General features: G+C 40.8%; 1 protein-coding gene across 3 annotated transcripts in view; it reads right to left on the bottom strand.

Moving 5' to 3' along the window:
- Positions 1-23,778, bottom strand: part of EPC2 (enhancer of polycomb homolog 2) — a 48,618-nt gene that overhangs the window by 22,294 nt on the left and 2,546 nt on the right. For all 3 annotated transcript variants that reach the window (XM_065637571.1, XM_065637573.1, XM_065637572.1), the window contains exons 2-3: positions 10,063-10,222; positions 1,181-1,326 (exon numbers count right to left, since the gene is read on the bottom strand). In XM_065637571.1, the coding sequence (XP_065493643.1) occupies positions 1,181-1,326; positions 10,063-10,222 (306 nt within the window). The remainder of the gene's footprint in view (positions 1-1,180; positions 1,327-10,062; positions 10,223-23,778) is intronic.

Below are 23,778 nucleotides of genomic sequence, written 5' to 3'. Positions count from 1 at the left end.
ATCTTTCAGTTCTTCGATTTAACTTCATTACCCAAGCAATGAAAGATGAAACCAGCATAAGAAGGATGCGAATTACTCTTGAAAAGCGATAACCAGAACTGCTTTAACTGAAAGCCAACACAGAGGTATCTACATGAAACAGAGGCAGCTACATGAAACAGAGGCAGCTACAGATCTCTCCAAGAGATCTGAATACCACACATGCAACAAGTATCATCCAATTTACTCCACAATTTTTTTCTTCACACCCTGTCTTCTTAGCATAGTAAGAAATCTTTACTTAATCCTTGTTAAAGTTGCTCTAAAATGTAGATAATACAATATTATAGCCTCTTAACACATAGCATTGAACTAAATCAGGATAAGGACCTAAGGCAGGATTACGGATCCTGCAACAGATTTTTCACTCCCACAAAACATCCACCTCACTGAGAAATAACTACCAATTTCCAACTTGCCTTTCAGAAACTGATCCTTCGGATGTAATTTTTTAGTAATGTTTTTGGCTTTAAGCTCCTCTCCAGACACTCATCTCCTGGAACACCACAGGAACTGACTATGAAGGCACCGGTATCTTCTGCTAAAATAAGTGGCTAAATAATACACAGCACGTGCTTCCTTCTAGAGCAAGGAATCCAGCCTGCGAGTCTGAACTGCGGTTTAACTTTTTTGCACCTGTGCATTTTCTACTACAAGGATCCAATGATAACAAATACTTGGGTGTATATCTATGCTTCTAAGTTTCTAACCTGCAAACCTCAACTGAAGTCAACATCCACAAGTACCAACTAAAACAAAGAATCTGGATTCTCATATATATTTATAGCCAAATCTATACACCTACCAATCACCACAAGCTTCTTCCATACCAACACAGTTAAAACAAGACATTGTAAGCCATCCTCTAACACACTGGTTAGGAATTAAAATCAAAAAACAACTCGCCCCCAGCCACCCCCTCACAAGTTCCCCCCTCACCTGTTTTTTCTAAGTTACCAATAGTGACAATAAGAGACAGCAATGTGATTTCTGTATAACTGCAGACTCACACACACACACTTATCCTGCTAGTAGGAAATAAAACAAATGGAAAAACAAACAAAAAAACCACCCAGAACCACCCCACCACAAAGCTCAGAAATCAAAAAAACCTTGGTCATTTCTCAACACAGTACAATACCTGGCTAGAACTAGCTTTTTCGAGTCTGTCAACCATTATTTCAAACTGCAGCGGCTTGATTTCCATCTTCCGATTTAGTCTGTTCAGTAAGGTTTCATCCTCAGAGTCCATATCATAATCTGGCTGCTCATTGTCCAGATTAAAGGCTGAAACAAAAACACACACACACAAAGAAAAGTGAAGTGCTTGGTACATAATGCACTATGGAAACACAGAAGCGTGCAACTGACAATCAGAAATGAAAATTGATCAATAAAACTTCAGATTAGCACATCTCTGCCATAAGACATTTTTTCTCTATGCTAAAAATTTTCCCCATACAACGGCTGCAAGACAGTAGTTGGAAGTTGCTTGTCTCTGACTTTCCAACATGAGGGGAACCAAAGGAGTTTCATTTTATTTTAAATGGCTTGAAGGGATGACAAAAATAAGCTTTAGTTTAAAAAATTACCATAGAGGCACAAAAACTTTAATATATCTTTGCAAAACAAGAGCAAAAATGCTTCTTGATGCTTTTGTAACACAGCTCCCCCAGAATATCATTATAAGATTCTTAACAATTAAGATAATTTTCAATCAAATCCCAGACTTGGAGAAAAAGCACTTAGACTGAAGTTCCAATATAATTCCAGTTGCCCATTTTTAAATAGCTCAACAAACCTAGAGCCTTAAAATATTTAACAGGCTAAACTTTTTCCTTTTTTTTTTTTCCTCCACATAACTGTGCAATAAACTTAAAAATGCCAGACCAGTGCTGTGGGAATTGTTACTTTTTCTCCAAACCCAACTCATCCCTAGATGTAGAACCTAAATATTCCTCCATACTGTCCAAATAGTAAGTTCCCAACCTTACAGCAAAGCTCCTGTCTTTATTACAGATTGCAATACTCATTTTCCACATTTACACAACGTTTTTGGTCCTACTAAAAGCAGAAGGAAGTAATCACTGAAATAATGTAGCAGAAAGTATATTTGGCAGGTCTGAGCAAATTGCATACAACAGTAAGAATCCTTAATATGAAACATTAATTGTAACTAATAAAACCTTGAAGAGGTGAAATACTAACTACAACACTCCAAATAATTCAATCAACAAGTTACTGTATTAACAGCAGTGAAGGCTTGTTAAAATATCTTTTATTCTTATTACACAAGTAGAACTTTCTTACCTTTACGCTCTTAACTCATGGCTCTACCAGAGCACTAACTATTGAGTTTCTCAGTGTGCTTTGAGAGCATCTTAAAACAAAAACCTGGAAGATTAGAAGCAAAGGAAAAATACTACCAAAAAAAAAAATCTTTAAAGCAAACTATAGTATTTTCTCTCCCATGATCTGAACAGTCAAGGAACAGCTGGTAAGTAGCTCATTCTTTCCGTATCTCAGACTTGCCCAAGACCACGCTTTCTGTGTTCCAGTGCAATGAATTAGCAAAACCACTCCCCACATTTCATCTGTTTGGCTGTGCATGGAAACTCAGATCCACCTGAAAAGTGCTGATCTGCAGTTTGGGACCACTTTTCAGCTGCAAACTGCCGCCGGTCCCAAGAGACAGCGCTCAACCATCCTACCTCTGAGAATACCACTTGGGCAGAAGGATGCACTGTAAACATACTCTAAAAATTTATTTCAGTATATTAACAATGGGCTCTAACTCTGTATTAAGTGGAATTATTAATAACATTAATTCAATAATACAAATCCCATGGCACTGTCACTGGGCACGCAACCTGCAGCACTACCTCTGACAATTAACAAGTGTATATTAGACTTAAATTGCAGCTTACAACATTGGATCCCGCTTCTCCAGTGGCAGCCTGTAGGGATCAAAAGTTCCAAGATAAAAACTGACACCAAGTTTGTTTGTTTGGGTTTTTTTTAAATTCACAGTTCTGTAAAACTGTATTAAAATCATCATCAGGCAGGACTGTATACTTAAGAGAGACTGATGCTGTGCCTGGGGTGACTGCCACACGATCCTGTCGAAGAGCTGAACAGCCAAATATCAACAAACTGGCTGCCAAGTATCCGTGCTGGGCTCGATGAAACCCGCCTGCTACGTATCACCTTCGGCTTTGCTCCAGCTTCTCCTGTGTGGTCCCAATAATGCATCACGTCACTCGTCAACTGAAACAGGGTCAATAGTCCCACCAGAGCCAGAGCCTTCAAACTTAACTCTACTCCACTTTGCATCATTGGGAAAGCTTCTCTCTCCCACGGCACTGACCACTGTGCAAATGTGGACTGAGTGTGTCCGACTCCACTTGCCATTCAGAGTTTCAAAACTCTTCCAAGTCCTCCCAGTCAAGTCCAACCTCGGCAGCTCATACTTCACCGGAACGATGCCTGATATTGCACTTTCCCTGCACTACCATCTGTAATTCATTGACCTCTTAAGCATAAACTGCCACTTCCATCAGAAAGGAAATTGCAAGTTTCCCTCACTCCAAGACCATCCCCAGAGCCTACAAAACGATTACAGTCCTAATGTACACAGTAAAACCACATTCAAACAACTCTGCCCAAGGGAGCCGGCTGAAGTTTTCTAGACCAGAGATTCCCATCGTTTTGGAAGAGCTCTCCTAACAAGAAAGCAGGTGTTTAACCATGTTCACAAAAGATGATGTAAGACTGCACAGAAATCTGTCAAAGTCTAGAAAAGGCACTGCTTGTTTACCCTCAGACAGATGTTGATCTTGCACCAAAAAAAGTCAACCTATTACTTGTCAGTATATCATTCAGTAATTCCCGGCAAACAGAATGTTCCAAGTCATTTTTTCTAAAGCAGAATATCAGTGAGCAGGAGGATCCCCGTGACAAGAGATGCGATGCCGTGCATCCTCATTGCTGTAAGCAGTGCCACTAAGTTTGCCTTCATTTCCGAGAGGAAAGAGGCATCACTGAAAGTTTTCCAGCCACGTACCTTCCTGAATCACGTTTTCAGAACAAGATCAGACAGGCTGAAGTGAGATGCAACCAGCAGGAGACACTAAGAGCAACAAGAAGAAAAGAAAAAGCCCAACCATTCCATCAACAAGCAACTTAAAAGACCAACCATGCCCAGGAACAAATGGTGAATATTAGTGACAAGAGAGCGAGATCTCTGCCTCAGAGAAGGCAGATCACTGCACTGCCAGCATCTAAAGTGACCTATGGTCACCTCAGCGGAAAGCAGGGAGTCCCTCTCTCCCACTGCTCACCGGTAGCAACCTCACTCAGTTTGCAGAGGCATCCAGTAAGCATCAGGACCAGTGAGAGACACCCAGGCGTGTACGTAACCAGAAGTAGAACAGGGAAGAAAAGTGGAACCTCCCCTTCTGGCTGTTACCTTGGTTCATCTGCCCCGTTAACCACTGGAGAAGTAACGTGTCACGTCCACCTAACTTCCTACACAGTACTAAATGATTTGATAAAACATCAGCTCTCTTAGCAGTTGTTTTGAGACTTTATGAATAACAAATGAATTGCTGAAAAACTAGAAAATGGAAAAAAACCCTGTAATCCTTAAAAAAACAAACAAACAAACCCCACACACATAAAAACCCACACCAAAACCAAACACACCCTGAATTTCAACTCTGCAAAAATATTTTGACGAATAATCAAAATGACAAGATAAAAGGTACCCAACATATACTTGCCGGGAACAAGTTACATCAAATAAATCCAGGCTCGTTTTCTTAAACAGAAAGACATTGGTACTATGGGAACAGCAGCAGCTCTTGGCACACATCCAGCTTTTCGCACCTTGTAGCAACGCCCTTCTTTTCCCAGCAATGCTTCTCATACTGTTTGCCATGACCTGCAAGTATCACTATAGTTCACTTTCAAAGAAAGGGAGCTTACAGGAGGCTGCAGGTTGATGACACTGAGGCAATGGAAGCAATATCTGCATTCCGCCTCCTGTTTCTATGCAGACAGGAAGGCCACAAAGTCCCCGCAGCCTGGGGAGGTCTGAGAGTCTCAGGACATGCAAGGCTCTTGCTCTTCTTTTAACTGCTACGTGCGACCATCCAGAGTTCATCAACCCCAGGCTAGCTCGCCACAGCTCTGGGACACTCCTGGACGTGTCCTCCTTCCCTGAAGCTTGTCTATCACTGCTCTTTAAATCATACTTTCAGTGATATCCTTAATCACCTGTTTTGTTCTTTTCCCAAGCACTGAGGGAAGTGTACTGATTCCAGAAAAAGCCATTTTTCATCCTGGAGTTGGCCTCTAGAATGGCAGCTTGTTGGCTTCAGAAGCCATCACAAGACACAGGTGGTTTATGTGCTGCATGATGGAACTATCCATCACCACACTCTGTTTCTGCCCCTGCCATAGCAACAGATGCAACTGCTCATTCACGCCTGCAAAAATTAGTGAAGAACGAGGCTCAGGCACAGAAAGCACCGTATTTCAGATGACCTGCTACTAGTTAGTGTTCTAAGGAAAACCAACCCTGGAAATTCCTGGGAGGTTCTTGCGACTGACTGATGAATCCAGCTTTCCAGCACTTGTGCGTTTCTCCACGTCGCGTGTTTCTATGCTGCACTGCTGGCCAGGGCCCCGGGGATCCTACCCGTAAACTTTACCTCTTACAAGCGAAGAACTTGTTGGCTGGCTAATTGCTGTTGCAAAACCAACATCCTAGTTTACACACTCTGCCACTTCAACCACTCCCGAGAGCAGTACCTGTCAGAGGGATTTCCTTTTGATTACTTGAGCTGCCCTAGGAACCAAGCTTATACTAACTTAAACAAATGTAATTTGTTTTTAAGTTAGGTTACATTAAACTGGATTTAACTTTACTAAATTAACTAACTTCATTTAGCTAACTAAATTACGGCTGTGGTCCCACAGTCATCTTAAGCTGACACAGACATAAGGTACCACTGAAACACACGGTTCCACCAGCTCCCCTCACCAGCAAGCCCCATTCCTACCACCCAGCTTGTGCCAACACCAGCAACCATCCAACCATCTAAGACAGAAAACTGATAAATATGGAGGTTCGCCTAGCCAAAAAATGGAAGATAAGCTTACTGCCAGATTCCTTCCCTGAGTTAGCTCCCCTGTTAACACAACTGCCACCAGAAAGGTGCCGGCAGTAAGAAAGAATCACAGAATCACAGAATGTTAGGAATTGGAAGGGACCTCGAAAGATCATCTAGTCCAATCCCCCTGCCAGGGCAGGAACACCTAGGTGAGGTTACACAGGAAGGTGTCCAGGCGGGTTTTGAATGTCTCCAGAGAAGGAGAATCCACAACCCCCCTGGGCAGCCTGTTCCAGTGTTCCGTCACCCTCACTGAGAAGAAGTTTCTTCTCAAATTTAAGTGGAACCTCTTGTGTTCCAGCTTGAACCCATTACCCCTTGTCTTACTGTTGGTTGTCACCGAGAAGAGCCTGGCTCCATCCTCATGACATCCACCCTTCATATATTTATAAACATTGATGAGGTCACCCCTCAGTCTCCTCTTCTCCAAGCTAAAGAGCCCCAGCTCCCTCAGCCTTTCCTCATAAGGGAGATGCTCCAGTCCCTTAATCATCTTTGTGGCCCTGCGCTGGACTCTCTCCAGCAGTTCCCTGTCCTTCTGGAACTGAGGGGCCCAGAACTGGACACAATATTCCAGATGAGGTCTCACCAGGGCAGAGTAGAGGGGAAGGAGAACCTCTCTGGACCTACTAACCACCCCCCTTCTAATACACCCCAGGATGCCATTGGCCTTCTTGGCCACAAGGGCACAGTGCTGGCTCATGGTCATCCTGCTGTCCACCAGGACCCCCAGGTCCCTTTCCCCTACACTGCTCTCTAATAGGTCATTCCCCAACCTGTACTGGAACCTGGGGTTGTTCCTGCCCAGATGCAACACTCTACATTTTCCCTTGTTATATTTCATTAAATTTTTCCCAGCCCAACTCTCTAGCCTGTCCAGATCTCGCTGGATGGCAGCACAGCCCTCTGGCCTGTCAGCCACTCCTCCCAGCTTGGTGTCATCAGCAAACTTGCTGATAGTACACTCAATTCCCTCATCCAAGTCATTGATGAATATATTGAATAGTATTGGTCCCAGAACTGACCCTTGAGGCACTCCACTAGATACAGGCCTCCAACCAGACTCTGCCCCATTGATCACGACTCTCTGGCTTCTCTCCTTCAGCCAGTTTGCAGTCCACCTCACTACCCGATCATCCAGTCCACACTTCCTCAGTTTTGCCGTGAGGATGCTGTAGAAGAAGTAGGCAGTGTCGATCTTGATGGCAGCAGATACACCTGAAGGACCACATAACCGGAATGATACCCAAGGCAGTAACAAAGCAGCAAAACGGCAGCTCAAGGGCAGGTCTGCAGTGCCTGAGCTTCCAACACTCCCCACTTGCACCAAAACACCTTGGCGGGGAGGGATCATGCAAATACCCATTCTGCATCTCCAGATCCTGCTCCAGCATCCTCTAGAAGTGTGGAACACACAATGAGTACAAAACAGGCAACATATATCTGAAGAAAATGTGTGCGTTACTTACAATAAAGCATTAGCTTGGTGTCATTACCCTTTATATACTCACATTGGTAAAATCCATATGTATTAACAATATATTTTTTGCTCCATTCTTATTGTTTCTATTAGGGACACCAATTTTCTTAAATCCACATAGTTGTAACTCTAGCACAGGTACAAGTGTACTAACTTATTTTCTTCACTGCACACTAATAACCTACAATGCATCTCCATGTTACTGAAACTAGAAACATTATTGGAAAATTATTAAGCACACTGACATAATTAGAACAGTTCAAGGATTTTGGTTTATATTCAAAGTCACCTGCGTTGGTGCTACCTAGGTCAACCAACACCTGGAACTCTGTTTATTCATTAATTCCATGCCTCACAAAGAAATTAACTTTTGTCTGCTTGGAACTACTGGTCTAAATAAAAGAATTATACTCATAAAGTTAAAAATATTAAAATTGTTGGCTACCAGGTGAACAGTAAACCATCATTTGCTAGGAAAGCACCACTAATAAGTATGGATTACGGTACATGGCCTCTTGGCATCTATCAGTTTACCTAAGTTCCCTGGCCAAAGTAGGCATTGTTTTTCTTTGTGCTTTTAGAAGCTCTAAAACAGAATTTCCAAGCTGTTTATGCAGCATAAAGCTGCCTTGTATCACACCTACTCCAACCCAAATATGTGTGAACAATTATCTTGGAGCACTATCTACTGTTTAGCTCCAGCTCAAATACCTTCTGTAATTCTGTCCAGAAAGACTGTGAGTCTCAACAAGACAAAGAACATTTTGGCATAATATATTTAACACTTTTAGACATGTTTATTAACAATATTTACAGTGTTTCTGGCAATGCCCAACCAAGAAGAGAATAAAATACATTCCTCATTCAGGAGCTCCATTTCCGTTAACTCAACCTGCCTTGCTTGCGGGTTTGTTTCTTCTGTTAAAGAGAAATACTGCGTTTCCTTTTGTTCATTTCTCACATTACCAGTACGATCTTGACTGTACCAGAGGATCCTGAGCATGCCATTTCCAAAAAACTCTTCTTTTGCAAATACATGGAAAAATAGGAGACTTCACCATGTTGGTGAGAAATGACGCAAGGCTCTTCAATATATCTTTGGCTTAAGAATCTTTGTCTAACTTCAGTTTCAGTTACGTCTATAAGCAGAAGGCACACACACACAAAATGCTTTCTCTGCTCAAATCTACGTGCAAATCAACAGCCTCTTGTTGAGGCAGCTGAACAAAGTGCGCGAAGAACAGGTTATGAACATGCTTTGCCTGGCAAGATGCAGTTCAGCGAGATCAATACCGTCTGCACAAACCACAAAACTAAAAGCTGAGGACCACGAACCAAAAACATGAACGGGTGATGAGAGAAGTTTCCTATGCAGAACTCAGGATTGAATTTGTGCTTTACCATAAGGACCGACAAGGCACCAGGATGACTGAATCTAAGGTTTTGCTACAAAAATAACTCCTGGGAGAAGTCCAAGTCACAAAATAACCCCTTAGAACCACATGCTGCAAAGGACAAACACAATCTGTGTGCCAAGCAACAACTGAACTATAAATGTGTGTCACTTGTCAACAGAACATTAACCAAAAAAGTGTTAGAATTAATCCAGAGACCGCTATAATTAACTACAACTTTAAATTAATTACTTAGATCTTTTAAGACACAGGAAGCTAAGCTCATGCAAAAGAATATTTCCTTTTGTCTATAAAATAAGCCAAGTTCCCTATAGAAAGGGAACTCTACAGTTTTAGCAAAACACAGAGAAAATTAAATGTTACCCAGAACACATCCATGCTATAGTCAATAGCTTGAACTCCTCTGTTAGTACAGGTGAAACTGAACCTTCAAGAACTCTGTCACCATCAGTAGAATGAAGGCTGATTTCATTACAAAAACTCTTCTTTTTTTATTGATCTCTATTTATATACAACTTTTGAGTTAACAGGCATCCAGACTCATTCAGCGAGCAAGACAACCCCTCTTCCACTCCCTGCATTAGTATAAGCAACTAGGAGGCAGCTTGACTAGTTCAGTTATTCTTTCTCAGAATTAGAAACAAAAAAGAATGAAGAACAGCTTGATCAACAGACAGGCTAAGGCTTCCCAGCTACCGTACATGGACATACAGTATCAGCACTGAGCCCATAAACAAATACAGCAGGAAAAACCTCATATTTACCTTCAACCTTAAATTCTTCCAGAGTCTGAGAACAGATACTGGAATTTACATATATAAATCCCCCCCTGGATTTTTGAGTCCTCCCACTTTCTGAATATTGTAGCAACTTTGTCCTCAAGACTGTTTGAAGAATACTCAGTTTAAATAAGGGGCACAGGGAGGAACAAAACCAACATTTGTTAACTTACGTTGAATGTGAATGAACTGCTTTGGTTGCTTAAACTCTCCTTTATACAAACGATTATAATAGTTGACATTGCTCTCCGCTTCAGGGACTGGGATAACCATGCTCTCTTTCTTTTCTCTGAAAACTTGTTGTGCTGAGATAGCCCGTTGCAAATGATGTTCCTGCAAGAGGAAAATTTAAGAGTTTGTTTATTTAGATATCAGTATATGGAGGCGCATATAAAGACAGTCATCCTTTTCTCCTACTGTTGTCTGGTGTTCTACAGGAGATGCAGATAAAAGAGTTAAGGCTTTCCTGTATTTTAGAGGACAGCAGGGTGCTTGCTTCCAGCTTAGAGACAGAAGACATCTTCTCCACCATTTAGTATACAGTGTGGTTCCTAACCGATAGCAATCTTAGAGCTCCAGGGAATGTAAGGCAGGATTACAAACAGATGAAAAGACCCTTTGTTTAGACACTAACACACCCCTTCTACCAGACTGGGAAAAAGTCAAATATCCAAACTACACAAAATAGCCTTAGTAGAAAATTAGGGCTGGTATAAGTCAAACCCATCAAAACCTGTCATACAGAAAATTCATGCAAGATCAATTAACAGATGCATAGTAAGTACTTTAAAGTATTATACGCAACAGATTCAAATCAAAATAACAGCTAATTTCATCATTCCTGTCTACCCAGCAATTCCTACCAGCTTGCTTTCTTCAGAAGTTCAGCTAGTTAAGAGCAACAGAAAGAGCAGTTGCCACAGAACACCACTCGAAAAGCACAGGCTCCCTGAACAGGTATCACTTCATTTTATTCCTACAGGACACAAGTCACAAGTTCTACAGAATCATTTCAAGGGAAATACAGGTCACAGTAATTGCCCCCCTCTGGCTGCCTCTCTCCTTGGGCCAGAGGCTGGCAGCTCTGCAGTGCATGTGTTTGCTTCAGAGCCTCCAGTGCACTCTGCTCATTTAAACCATGACAGAAATGCCTCGTGCTAGGATTCCAAATGGCAAAGTTGGCACATGCTGCCTTCTCTGCGTCCAGTAAATAGTGGTTGTCTTCACCAGAACGAGATCACCACAGCCATTTGCTTGGGAGAGTTAAGACATGAGTTGTCTATCGTGCAAGCTGAACACAGAACAAGCAAACTGCAGTCTCCCAGCAGATCAACTACTAGTCTCTAGTGGAACCAGGAACCTGAAATTTTCCATCTCCTTTCACTGTTTTCCTCCACCACAGTGTTCTTGCCTTCAGCTTCCAAAATTTTAGGGGAGAGAGGACAAAACAGCAGAATATCAACCCGAAATGGAAGCTCAGCTCTGTCACAGACCTATGCAACCTCACCTTGCCTGTTCCAGGGGCTTCAGATTATACCCTCTGGCCATTCCCAAAACCCTGACCACTGGAAAGAGTATTTGTTCTGAACAGGAAAGAAAAAACAAAAGACTTTGCTACTCTATCTCCTCCTTCGGTTTTCTGGGGTATTGCTTCCCCACAATTAACACCAGTGACTGTCCTGCCTCGGGCAGCAGCACCACAACCAGGAGAACCAGCAGCCATGGGAGTCTTGCACACAGAGATTCTGTGCTACACACTTGGTGAATTCTCTCAAGAACAGGATTTCTTCCTCTTTAATTCTACAGAACACTATTTAAAAAGGGGGATTAAATTAAAGCAAATCTTTAAAAATATGTAAATGATATTTAACAAACTACATCCTCTTAAATATTAAGATCTAGCAGAAACGCAAATAATGCAATTTCTGCAAAATTAGAATATAACAAATCAGTGACTGGAAGAGCAGCTTGGGGAATCTCCTGTAGCAGATGAAGCAACATTAAATCAAACTATCAGGCTCCCAAGTGAACACTATTGGAATTAAGACAAGCATGCAATCAAATATCTGGTGTGATCTGCTTGAGTTACTATATACTGAGTAAATCTGTCACTCCACCATTAAAATGTGTCTTGGAGAGCTTCACAGCACTGAGTAGGTAATTCAACTAAAATAAAATGTGTTTCATTACTGTATTGCTTTCAAGGGCTCTCCCTAGAGTTGTCTCCTAACAGTTAACCATCACAGTACACAGAGTATCAGTACACAGTATCACAGAAATGCTGTTCGGAAGGACTCATGGAAGTTATCTGTCCAGCTCCCACTGAAAGGCTACGATCTCCAACACTAGATAGGTCAGCCACAACTTGTTCAAGTCCTGAAAATCCCCATTTTCCTCAGCCCCTCTAAGTAATCTGTTTCAGTGAGGTACAAACCCTCTTCTGCCAGAAGTAACAAGAGCAGCTCCCTCTCCCCAGAGTAGCTAAGGTCTAAGCTTTTAGCCACTCTGGCAGCCCACTGACGTCATCTTCCAGTTTCTCAACATCTTTGAGAAAGCTGGAGAAAGTAGAGTAACAGGAATGAGCACGCCAAGAGCAGGCTCAGCCCTGACTCAGGAGGAGTACCGTCCCTTGCCCATACCGATGCACAGCATTATTATTCTATACCAGGTAGAGAAGTTGTGCGCTTCAAACTCAGCTTCACTATGTTTCAGTTGGGCCAGTCCTCAAGTTTCTCAGCATCCACAAAGACAGATGCTCCACTGTTGGCAAGCCAACCACTCCTTGTGTAGGATCATCAACAAATTTGCTGAGGATGGACTGTGTACGTGGCAAACCAACCAAAGCCAACCAACTTATACATTCTCACCACAGCCCCAAAATGAACCAAACCCAGACGTTCTTCCAGAATGGGCTTAAGTAACTTGTAGAGAAGCCACACTAGTCTACAGTGGCCTCAGTAATGAATGGGTAAATAAGGTTTAACTTCCAGAAGTAGTGAAGGACACACAGCAACCAAAATTCAAAACACCTTTTAGCTCCATAGCCCATTAAACAGTTCAGATGAGTAATTCAGATCCTCAGCTTTTGTGACACTGCTAGTGAGCATATAGAGTTCCCAAGGAAAATGTGACAATACGTGTTAGTACTCACTTTACTATAAAAAGCCTTCAAGCATAACAAAGCTTTCAAACAGACAAGTCTTAACAGTATTACTGTCACTCAAACAGCAGAGCTTCAAGAGACAGATAAGCCATGTAATTGTTAAAATGAGGGAAAAATATTTCTGCTGAAAATGAAGCTAAATAAAAATTTTAACTCCTGAAACAGTTCTGTTTAAACAAACTCTAAGGAGAAAGTTGGTCTAATTAAACAGCTTTATTAAACCTGTAAAAGCTTTTATAGAGATAGATGTAGTAACTGGTATACCAATACACCTTTTTGTCTATTTTTCACTTTTTCGTATGGTTTTGAAAGACATACACTGTATTTTAACTTGTACTTTGGTCTGAAATAGGGGAGATAAAAAGATCTCTCATAAAATAACTGAACACTAGAGGAAACACTGAGGACAGCAAACAGAACACACTGCCATGGGAATAAAAAGGAGTACCCGTCGAAGAGTTATTACCCACTAATTCCTTAGAAAGCACATCCAAACCTTTCTCACTAGTATGACTAAAAACTTCCAAACAAATATAGCTTAGACAGTCCTACTGCTTCAACTAACAGTGGAACAGAATTACATCTAAATGTTTCTTATACATAATGCTGCTGCTTTAGCACATTTACACATTAAAATAAAATCGTTCTCCAAGTGAAAGATGCATCTCTCTAGATGCACTTGAGCCATGCAGGGATCTTCACTGCACAGTAACCATACTGCCAACAGTTCACGGCAAATTGCTCAAGTTGCTGTCTCTATATAATCCGTGTATTTTCCTGAGCGCCGCCTGCCCGTCCTGCCGAGCGGCACAGAGGAGCACCCAGCAGCCTCACACCACCACCTGCAGAGCCCCAACCCAAAGGACTTGACAGCCTTTCACAACAGGCTTGACAGAGAGCAAGCAGCAGCTTCAGTCTAGAACGAGACTTGAAGTCACACCTCCGAACCCATACTGAGACACTGCAATCCTTGCTTTAAGTTTTCCTCAGAAGGGACGGAACAAAAAAAAAATCCTGCAACACTGCTACCTAAAAATATATAGCTTTGGTTGCACAGGTTCAGAACCAGGCTTAAAGTCCTAATCAGAGCAAGGTACCATCATTGCTATGTCCTTACATCCCTGGAATACCACAGGTTCATGTTCTTCCTAAACGTTCTACCTGGGAGTTTCTTCACTGCAAAACACAGTTCAATAGTAATAAGCCAACATGTAACATTCTGCTAAAGATTGTTTTTGTTAAGCTTTAAGGGAAACAGTGATCAATACAAAAATTATTTTCACTCATTAGAACTACATTTACCAATAAATTTCCTTTTATCCTGCTGCTGCAAAACAGAGCACTTGGATCCCAAAGACCAGTTTGGTTTTTTCCTTATCTTTTAAGTTCCCTGTTGCCACCCCCCATAGTGCTTTCTCTGAAATAGTTTATCATACTTTAAATAAATGTGCTAGCTTTTTGGATGAGCATGTTCAGAGATGCCTGTGGTTGAATACCACTCTCAAAGTGAAAAGCTGATCACTGTTTTAATTATGAAATTGCAATGAGGAATTCCGTTTTGGATAGAAACCCCAGAAGACAAAGCTTTAGGGCTAAACTTATCTGTTCCCTTCTTTGTTCTACAAATGACATCATGCAAGCAATGCTACAACTCTTTAAAAGGTTACTTCAGCACTTCTATTCACTCACTAATATTTCTGTTTACCGTGTGAGATAGTAACTAATGAAACATGTTAAGCTTACTGTGACACTATTTAAGAAAAGAATTTCCTCTTTGCCAGCCCTTTCACTGCAGAGCTCCAGACCACACCACTTACATATTTGCAACACTGCAGACTGTAATGAAAGAAATGGCTCAACTGACGTTACCAAGACTTAAGGGAAACAAAACATACCACAGCGGAGTTGTTAAAATCAACTCTCTTAATGAGATAGATGGCGTTAACTCTACAGCACTCTGCTGTAAGTAGGATGGAAAAGTGAATTTAAACAGCTTTACCTACTCAAAAGCAGCTATTTCTAGGCCAACCTAGGGCCAGCCTTCCAGCCTACCTGCAATCAAGAACCAAACTAAAGTGAAGAACACAAGGAAAACTTACTAAAGCCTAGAGAACCTATTTGCTTAACCTTCTATTCTAATTAGGAAATAGACATTAATTGACTTTTTATATTTAATAAGGAGATTCAGAAGGAAAAAGCATAGAATTTTAATATGAAATGCGCAGGGTCATCTTGCAAAGTCTCAACCACAGGTCAGAACACCTGTTGACAAGACTTTCAGAAAAAAGTGCATGAAGCTGAAAAGCTCCTTTGATCCAAAGCCTCCCATCGTCTAAAACCACAGCCCTATTATCTGCACCCTCTTTGCACACCCCTCCTCCGATTTTTTTAAAGACTTCTGGGTTTTTATATAGATTTCCAAGACAAAAGCGCAAATTCAAGCACCACCTTTTTTTTTTTTCCTTCTGTGGTTAACCCTTTCAATCCTTCACTGCCACAAAAAAACACAGCCAATGGATAGTTATCCTCCTCAGTGCAGAAAGAGTTGGATATTTTCTATCAAGAAGGATTCATTCTTTTCCAATTTATTTTGAAAAGCAAATATTTTAGTGAACCAGCAAAGCTGACCACATTATTTTCTATCGATCCGGCAGAGAATTAATCTGTTCAATAATCAGATCCATTTCCTCTTGCTACATGGTGTCCTCTTAAAGGCTCTGTTAGTTGCGAAGTAACACAGAGAGCTGGGCAAACAACAAAAATTCACACACAGAGTACAAACCAACACACCCAAAGCAAAGCTGCTTTACAGGACTGAAACTCCTCTCGGTTTCCGCCTCTCCACGGAAAGAAGCTCAAGCAAGCCCACAAGAAGCAGAAGGTCCCGTGCCACCTCCTTACTAGTGGAAAGGGCTCACGGAACCACTTCTCACTTTCACTTTTGGCCGTATCATGTTTTTCCAACCTGATATCCCCACCCCTTTTTTTTTTTAAATAATCACAAGAACCACTTGCCACACACTTGAGTTCTGTACTGTTGGATTATGACTATAGGCCAAAAAAAAAAATACTAATGGTAGGTTGCCCTTACAGACAACTCAATGGAGGTGGCAGCAAAGTGAAACAAATTGTACTACTCTGTCCTAAAAACTCACATAAGTCCCAGAAGTCTCACATAAGATTTTTATTATTTTGCTATTTTAAAGTCATTCCATTAGTTCAGAGGTGAGTGGACTAATAAGTCAACAGAAAAAAAAAAAATTTAAAACCACCAACTTTTCTGTTACTTTCTTCCCTTTTCCAGTTCTTAAAAACTGTAATTTCAGAAAGCAATGCTCATGCTATCTAAAAACCAAAGACAGTAATTCTGTGAATACTTTACATATAAATAATCTCGATTACAGGCAAACCAGCTGAGCGTTCTCTCCAGAATGCTGACGTAGGCTGCAACAATACAACACAAGGGCCACCAAACACCTGAGCTCGCAGTCTTGGATGACACTTTGTGTCTACGTAGACAGGTCTGCATAGGAGCTGCGTATCTAAATGAAAAAAATCCAACTTGGACCAAATAAAATGCCCAAAAAAATCCTTCATTTCCTCTCTGTCAGTCTGACTAAAGCCAATTTAAAGCACTACAAAGCAACTACAGCAGAAATTGGCCCATGAGACACTGACAGAAGTACAAGGGAAGGGAGTTGACCAGGGATCACCACAATCATTTTTGTGTTTCTTTAGTTAACCTGGCAGCACAAGGAGAAAAAAAAAAGAAAAAAAAAAAGAAAGACAAACTTCTCTAAACAAGTTTAATGCAGAAAAAGCACGCCATGCAATTTCAATCATCTATGTAAAAATGGACATGAAACAACTGTGGGACTTCCCAAATATTACCCTAGTGAGCGGGACAGTGGTCATGTATCAGAGCATGGACAACCATTCCTAGAAATAATGACTGTTCACTATTTATGAACATATCATTGTCACAAAACTGTCACTGTTGATGAAAAGTCAAAAAACTCCTAATTACTATATTCTATATTTTAAAGCTACATTTAATGATACAAGTTTCCGGTCTGCCAAAACTTGAATATAAATGAGTCACTAAAAATAGAATTATTGTTATAGTATAACAATTAAATGGAATCATTAAAAATTCCTTTTGGAAAGGCTGAATATGGTATTGATGAGAACGGTGTGTGTCCTGGAAAGCAGGACCATTTTTCCCCCCAGACTCCTTTGCATAACGATAAGACAACACTGTTACAAGTCCTGTAACATCTACCCAAAAGACACAGAAAGCTGTTCATCTAGCTCCTTGGGATACGTTTGTATCACTCACCATATAACAACTGCAACCTCACACGGAAAAGATTGTTGACAAATTGCATCTAAGGAATAACTTTTTATTTTCTTTAAAGTTTGCTTCAATTAGCATAACTGGATTTTCCCAAGTCAGGCAAACAGGGATGGAAAGGTATACACCTACATATGTAAATATTCTCTCTTGTTTTTCATGTAATTAACCCCACAGTGTATTTTAAAAGGCTGAGATTCCACAATGACTAGTTTTCCTCTTTATTAAATACAGTAGTACACACAGAATCTGAACTCAGCTTAACTCCCGGCTCCAGGCATCAAAACCTCCACGTGACCACAAGTCACAAAACTCCTTCCAGAAGAGGGGAGAAGAGTCACCAGGAGGGAAGACATTGGAAATTCTCCCAGAGGAGCTGGTACCAGTTCCCCACGGGACCCGTCTCCCTGTGGGGAGGCCACAAAGAGCCGGGAAAGGCAGCGCAGTGGTGTGAGATGGTAGAGATGTACACCCCACAACAACTTCAGCACAGCACAAACCTCACCCGAAGCCACTCAAGAGCCTCATGAGGCCAAGACTCAGAGGTTACTTGCTCTACAACATTTGATAGTAAAGAAACTGTGTTATCTTAACATTAAAGGTCTGGTATTTCACACCACCAGTTCTCGCCCGTGCCACCCAGGTGACGTGGGGTCTCCTTTCCTTGGTGCCCATGAAGGCTGCTTGGTTACTACAGACCAAGAGGTGTGAACGCGTACAGCTGCTTAAATGAAAGACGTGCACTAAAAATAAGTTCCTGTGGTCACGGCAGAACTTAGTGGCTTAGCACTGAAGTTACCAAGAGTCTGGGTACCAAATGAGCCCCTTAATGTCACCTTCACCAGTGACGCGATTTCTGGAAAGTTTGCAGTGTAACTTTTCAGAACCAGCTGCTCACAGTCCCTCTCCTTCTCTCACTGCACTACTCATTGAACCTGCTGACTTCCGTGTAACATTTTCTTCCCAGGAGAAAGATCCAAAGTTGTTATTATGGATTTTTACTTAACTGAGGCACACAAAGCAATAAAAGGGAATTTGTATTGCGTAGAGTTTTTAAAACAAATGTCCTCACCAAAATGATGAAACCTGGAGTGCTGAAGACCTGACAAACAAAACAGAAATCCATCACATTATACTAAAAAAAGAGATACCAGAAATTGGTTCTAGAGGTAGGACAACTTAGAAAAAGGGGGGGTTTTGTTGTTTTTGTTGGAGAATCAGCTGTGGTAATCTCAGCTTTTACCTTAAAGGATTAGGCATTTTATTGGTGTAAATGTATTAATCACAATTAGAATTGCACCAAAATAAGCTAGGAAAAATAAGAACTCAATTTTTTTTTTTTCCTGCAGACTTCTGCTCCCTTGTATTTAAAGCACTTCTGTTATGGACACTGACAGTATTTTAATCCAACACTTTCAGTCACTGTATATGGTGATTATCACGTATTAACAAGCAGGAATTTGCAAAATGGATTAAAATAAAAACTTTAAAATAGTATATTCCAAAATACTTCAATTTTTTTTTTACTCAGAAATAGTCAACATTAAACATGAAATTATGCCAGTCTATAATGATAAAAAGTTTTAGTTTCATTTTCTCTACTTAATCTTTTTCATACACAGTAATTCAGATCTGGTTCAGTTCTTCACTTATTACAGAAATTTCAGTTCTACAGTTAACCTTCACCACCAATGGCTTTTGCAACACCTAAGATTTAACTGTAATTTTATGTCCATTTAAATGTGTTATTTATCTTTTTAAAAGTCGAACAGTTAGAAGGATAAATATGCTAAGGCATAACTGTTCAAGTAAGTATAAACAAGGCACAGTTTATTAGCTTTTTTGGCAAAATAAATTACAAATAACCTTCTGAATGACTAGCACCAAACAAAATTACCTTTCTTATGAGAAATAATTAAAACCAAGATTAATATATGCAGATCTAAGGTCTGTTGATCTAGACTATTCACACAGGACATACCAACTGATCTCAAATTGTCCAAAGCCGACTACCGCTCCATTTTGCCAAGCTGGAGCAATATGAAATCTGGCACCACGTAATCCAAAGCACAACTGAGGCTGCCCATGGCATTTCTTTCCCAGGTTTTCTTAAACTGAAGGAAAAGGAAGGAACTGAAGGAAAAGGAAAACCTCCATCTGTGATGTTCCAGAGCTGAGCAACAGAGAACACAGAGGCAGATTGCAAAACGTTCTCCTCATCTTTCACCACGGAATTACACCTCAGCCGAGGAACCTACCCATCAGGGAAAGTTCCTGCCTAACCAACTGACACGTCACTCTCAATTAACGTTGACTCTCAATTAACATCCGTACAGATACCATTGTTCTCTGCCATGAACCCAAACAAGTTAGCACAGATTTAATGGCCTGGTGTTAACTGACCCCATGCGTGCGACTCTAGCCTGCAGCAAAAACGCACCTTTATCTAAATCAAGAGTGTGGTTTTAAGATATGGCTGAACCCATCTAACCTCAGGATGACACCAAAGGCAGAGCAGTCTCAGGCTTCTGCATTCCCAACTCTTCTAACCCACATGCTCCTGCCACTTCTAGAAGAACAGGATGCTCAGCTTCCCCATGGTGGGCTTTCCCCTCCCACCCACCCCTCCAGTGCCCTCAGTACTCCAGCCCTACTCGCTGCAGACCACGGTTACTCCACATCAGCTGCTATCTCAAAAACACACTCCAAGATAAACTACTTGACATTTGTCACAGGCTAAGCCTATCCTCACAAGCGGTTGTTTCAGGTTAGCTGGCAGGTGTGATGAGCCCTAATAAATTAATAAGTCTGAGACTTAAGAGCCAATCTTTGTATTCTTTAACTTCAATCACATCAATACAGCCAGAACTAATTAAAACAAAAGCTACTCAGTTTAATAGTTCACTATGCTCAGCTACTCTGACATTTAGATGGGGTCCACATCCATCACGCCTTATTTTCATCCCCACTCAAGCCAACACAATCCAACCTGCTTAGTGTTCAGTTTGATATATCATTACCAAATGGGACATTAAAAGCACCAGCACTGGGCTGAAAGGAAGTTTCTGACAGCCACAAAAATACTTTGGAGGTGAAAGCACAGGAAGGACAGAGGATCACAGCTGAAAACAGAAATAATGGGTGGGAAACGGAGGGGAAATAGGCACTTGTGAGGAACATCACTGCAAAGGGAGGGAGGAAAACGCAAGACCTGAAGGCAGTGGAAGAGGTCTCACAAACAGAACTGAAGTTTAAAATTCCACAAAGGTTACAACATGGCATTGTAACACCTACTACCAAACACACTTCAGTAATTGCAGCAGTCTCCAAACATACCCAAAATACGTAAATAAACAAAGGTGAACTCAAACTGAGAAATAAATTTCCACTGGGAATTACATTTGCCCAACACATAAGCCAGCTGATTCTAACCAAACAAACCCCGTTTCTTTCCTAAGGAAAGTTTGCTCTCTTGATTTCACTTAGCTTTACACAGAAGTAAAATCTTTTCAGTTTCTTACTTAAACATTCATAAAGCCTTTTTGAGGGATTTTTGTTTTGCAGGCTATTTGCACAGTTTAAACTAAAGTTATCCTCTGTTGCCCTTTTATTTTACACACTGGTGTCTTGGCTTCTCCTTTGTTCTACAAAGCCCCTCATTTATAAGCAACTTTGAGGGTTCAACCACAGGTTATGAACTCACATCCAACATAAAAATCTCAAGTCAGAACAGGATTCTGTCCACATGGGGAGTCATTTATGTACATTTATGTTTTTAAACCTAAACCTGAGTGCATCAGACAGTGCCAGGTATTTCTGATCAAGAGCTTAAATAAGCCCTCACACATTTGATAATTCCCACCCTGGAGTGGCCAACCTCACCCTTCAGTGGACCCTTTCTGTGCAAGTCTGGAACACTTCATTGCATTTTTATAGCGCCTTCCTAGAAGTCATGGATGTTGACAGCACAACTAACAACAGAACTTCATTTGTCTCTAAAAGAAAATACCATCATCACCATCATTAAATGTAAGCTAATTGTCTTAAGGCATCTACTGTTTAACAGTATCATTTAGCATAAATAATTATTGCTAAATTGGGATTAAAAGAAAAAAAATCCATTGATGCTATGAAAACAACTATCTGTAACATTTTCTTATACAAAATCAACCTTAAAAGACTTATGCTTCCCAAAAAAGATGTGACAGTGTGCCTGGAGTGGAGGGGAGAGACTCTACACTGAACTCCAAACCCTGATTTCATTGCAGAGAACAAGCTGGTAGCACTCAACACAATTCCAGGATGTAGAATATGTATCAAACAAGACTAACTCCCTCTGTGTCGACAGTTACCTGTAATATGTGAAAAACTCCATTAATCTCCTTATATAAAAATGGCACTATCAGTTAATGCAATGTATTACCAAAAAAAAAAAAAGAAAAAAAAAGGCATATAATCTGTAAAATGTGTACCATTTTGATGACAGAGCAAACGCAGAGCACCGCTGAAGTCCCCAGCCAATGTCAATGTGTTTATGCTCACACATGCAGGATGAAGCCCCTCCAAGAAAAGATTAAGTGACTATTATTTGATCTTATACATAGAAATCACAAAAAAAAAAAAAGTCCAGGCACATGTATATGTGCAACAAAACGTGTAAAGTAGGACTGGGTCATAACAAACTTTAAAAAAATAAGTAAACATTGCCATAAAATTAAATATATCTCTGTGTGTATGGACATATTTCAAAGTCCTCCCGATTTAACTCTACTAGTCCACTGTATCAGCAAACATATTCAGTGTGTTACACCGTATCAGAAAAAATATCCAAACAAAAAAAACCCTATGACTTGTGCAAAGTCAAAGATTCCTGCTTTAAAAGGAGAATGAATATGCTCCTCCAGAAGCATCAGGAGCTCCAGGATGCCTGGAAAGCCAGATGCTGAGCACCTGGAGTTCCCAGGGTTACAACACAGACTGATGAACTCAAGGATGGACAGAGTATGAACAGAAGGGAAAGCAAGAAAAAGTTTCTTCACTTTAACTACTTCTAGCCTGTCAAAATACTCAAAATAGAACATAATATTTAATGATCAGCGTAAGAGCATCCTGAGGTGATCACTCAAGGACTAAGAATAGAAGTCACTTCTCATTCATCCTCTGTCAGCATTCTAATCACATTAAACCACGTCCTTAACTTGCTATTCGTGCACTTTTTCCTCTATAACCTCAGCCTTGTCATGTGCTGTCAAGCTGAGCTGTAAACGAACGTATGTTCAAACAGGAATTTGGAGATGAACGTTCAGATAGCTTTGACCCGACAATCCAGGTATCATCAATTACCACCATGCTTTTAGCTTCCTAACAACCCAGGTAAATTTACTTCTGAAAGCCTTTAGCCTGCATTTGCCTCATTATTGAGCAGGATTTTTTCCCCTACAAACTGCAACTCGGCAATCCCTAGTAACACATATTCTAATTAAAAACACATAGTTACACGACAAGAAACAAAACCAGGGCTTATCTATTCTGCACCTCCTCCCCCTTCTAGCCAAAACAATTCATTAGCATTAAGAAATAAAATCTCATCAGAAAAAAAAAAAAATATACAAAGTGTCCCTGCTCAGTTTCTGAAGCTCTCAAAAGGACATTAAGCTTTTGCTTTATAGTAATTTCATCTTACATGAGTTAAAAAACAAACAAATAAACCCACAGTTTTCTTCCTCAGGCTTAATTTAGTGTAAATTATAAGCACCTTCTAACATAAACATGCTGCAGACCAGAAGCCTAATTCCTTCCCAGCTGGAATCTCCAGGTGAGGGAAATGAGTTGTTCATTTGGAAAATGCTCTAAGTGGACATCTATCTCTAAGACACTTAGAGAAATAGTTCCAGAATATTCATCAAGATCAAATAAAAAGTCAAATAAAGATGCTTCTATGTTACAAATAATAGTACGAGGTGGGGGGGTGGGAGGGAACAAAAACCACACCACAAACCCACAAACCAAACATTAAAAACAAAAGGACCAAAACCTGCATTTTTATATATACAAAATATCAACCACGAACAAAGCAAATCACAGGCCTGTACTAGCAAAACCAAGTTGTAAAGAACAGGTCAGACAGACATGCCAATCTTAACCATTTTCAATCTTGCAAATCTGTAAATACCTAGTTATTTTCAGGGAAAGTCAGCCCTGGAAGATGCTCCGTGAGCCCAGGACAGGCTACACTACAAGAGGTTTCACCCAGGGCAGCACAGTGAGGGACGCGGGTACCAGGCAGAGAAACGGGTTTTGTGCCTCTGTACAGCAAACAGGAATTGTCAGCTACCCTGATGCTTCAAACGTCTTTCACAGGATGCACCCCTG

This window comes from Caloenas nicobarica, chromosome 6, assembly GCF_036013445.1.
Source record: "Caloenas nicobarica isolate bCalNic1 chromosome 6, bCalNic1.hap1, whole genome shotgun sequence".
Lineage (NCBI taxonomy): Eukaryota > Metazoa > Chordata > Aves > Columbiformes > Columbidae > Caloenas > Caloenas nicobarica.
Note: the sequence above shows the minus strand (reverse complement) of the source record. Positions and strands in the feature narration are given on the sequence as shown.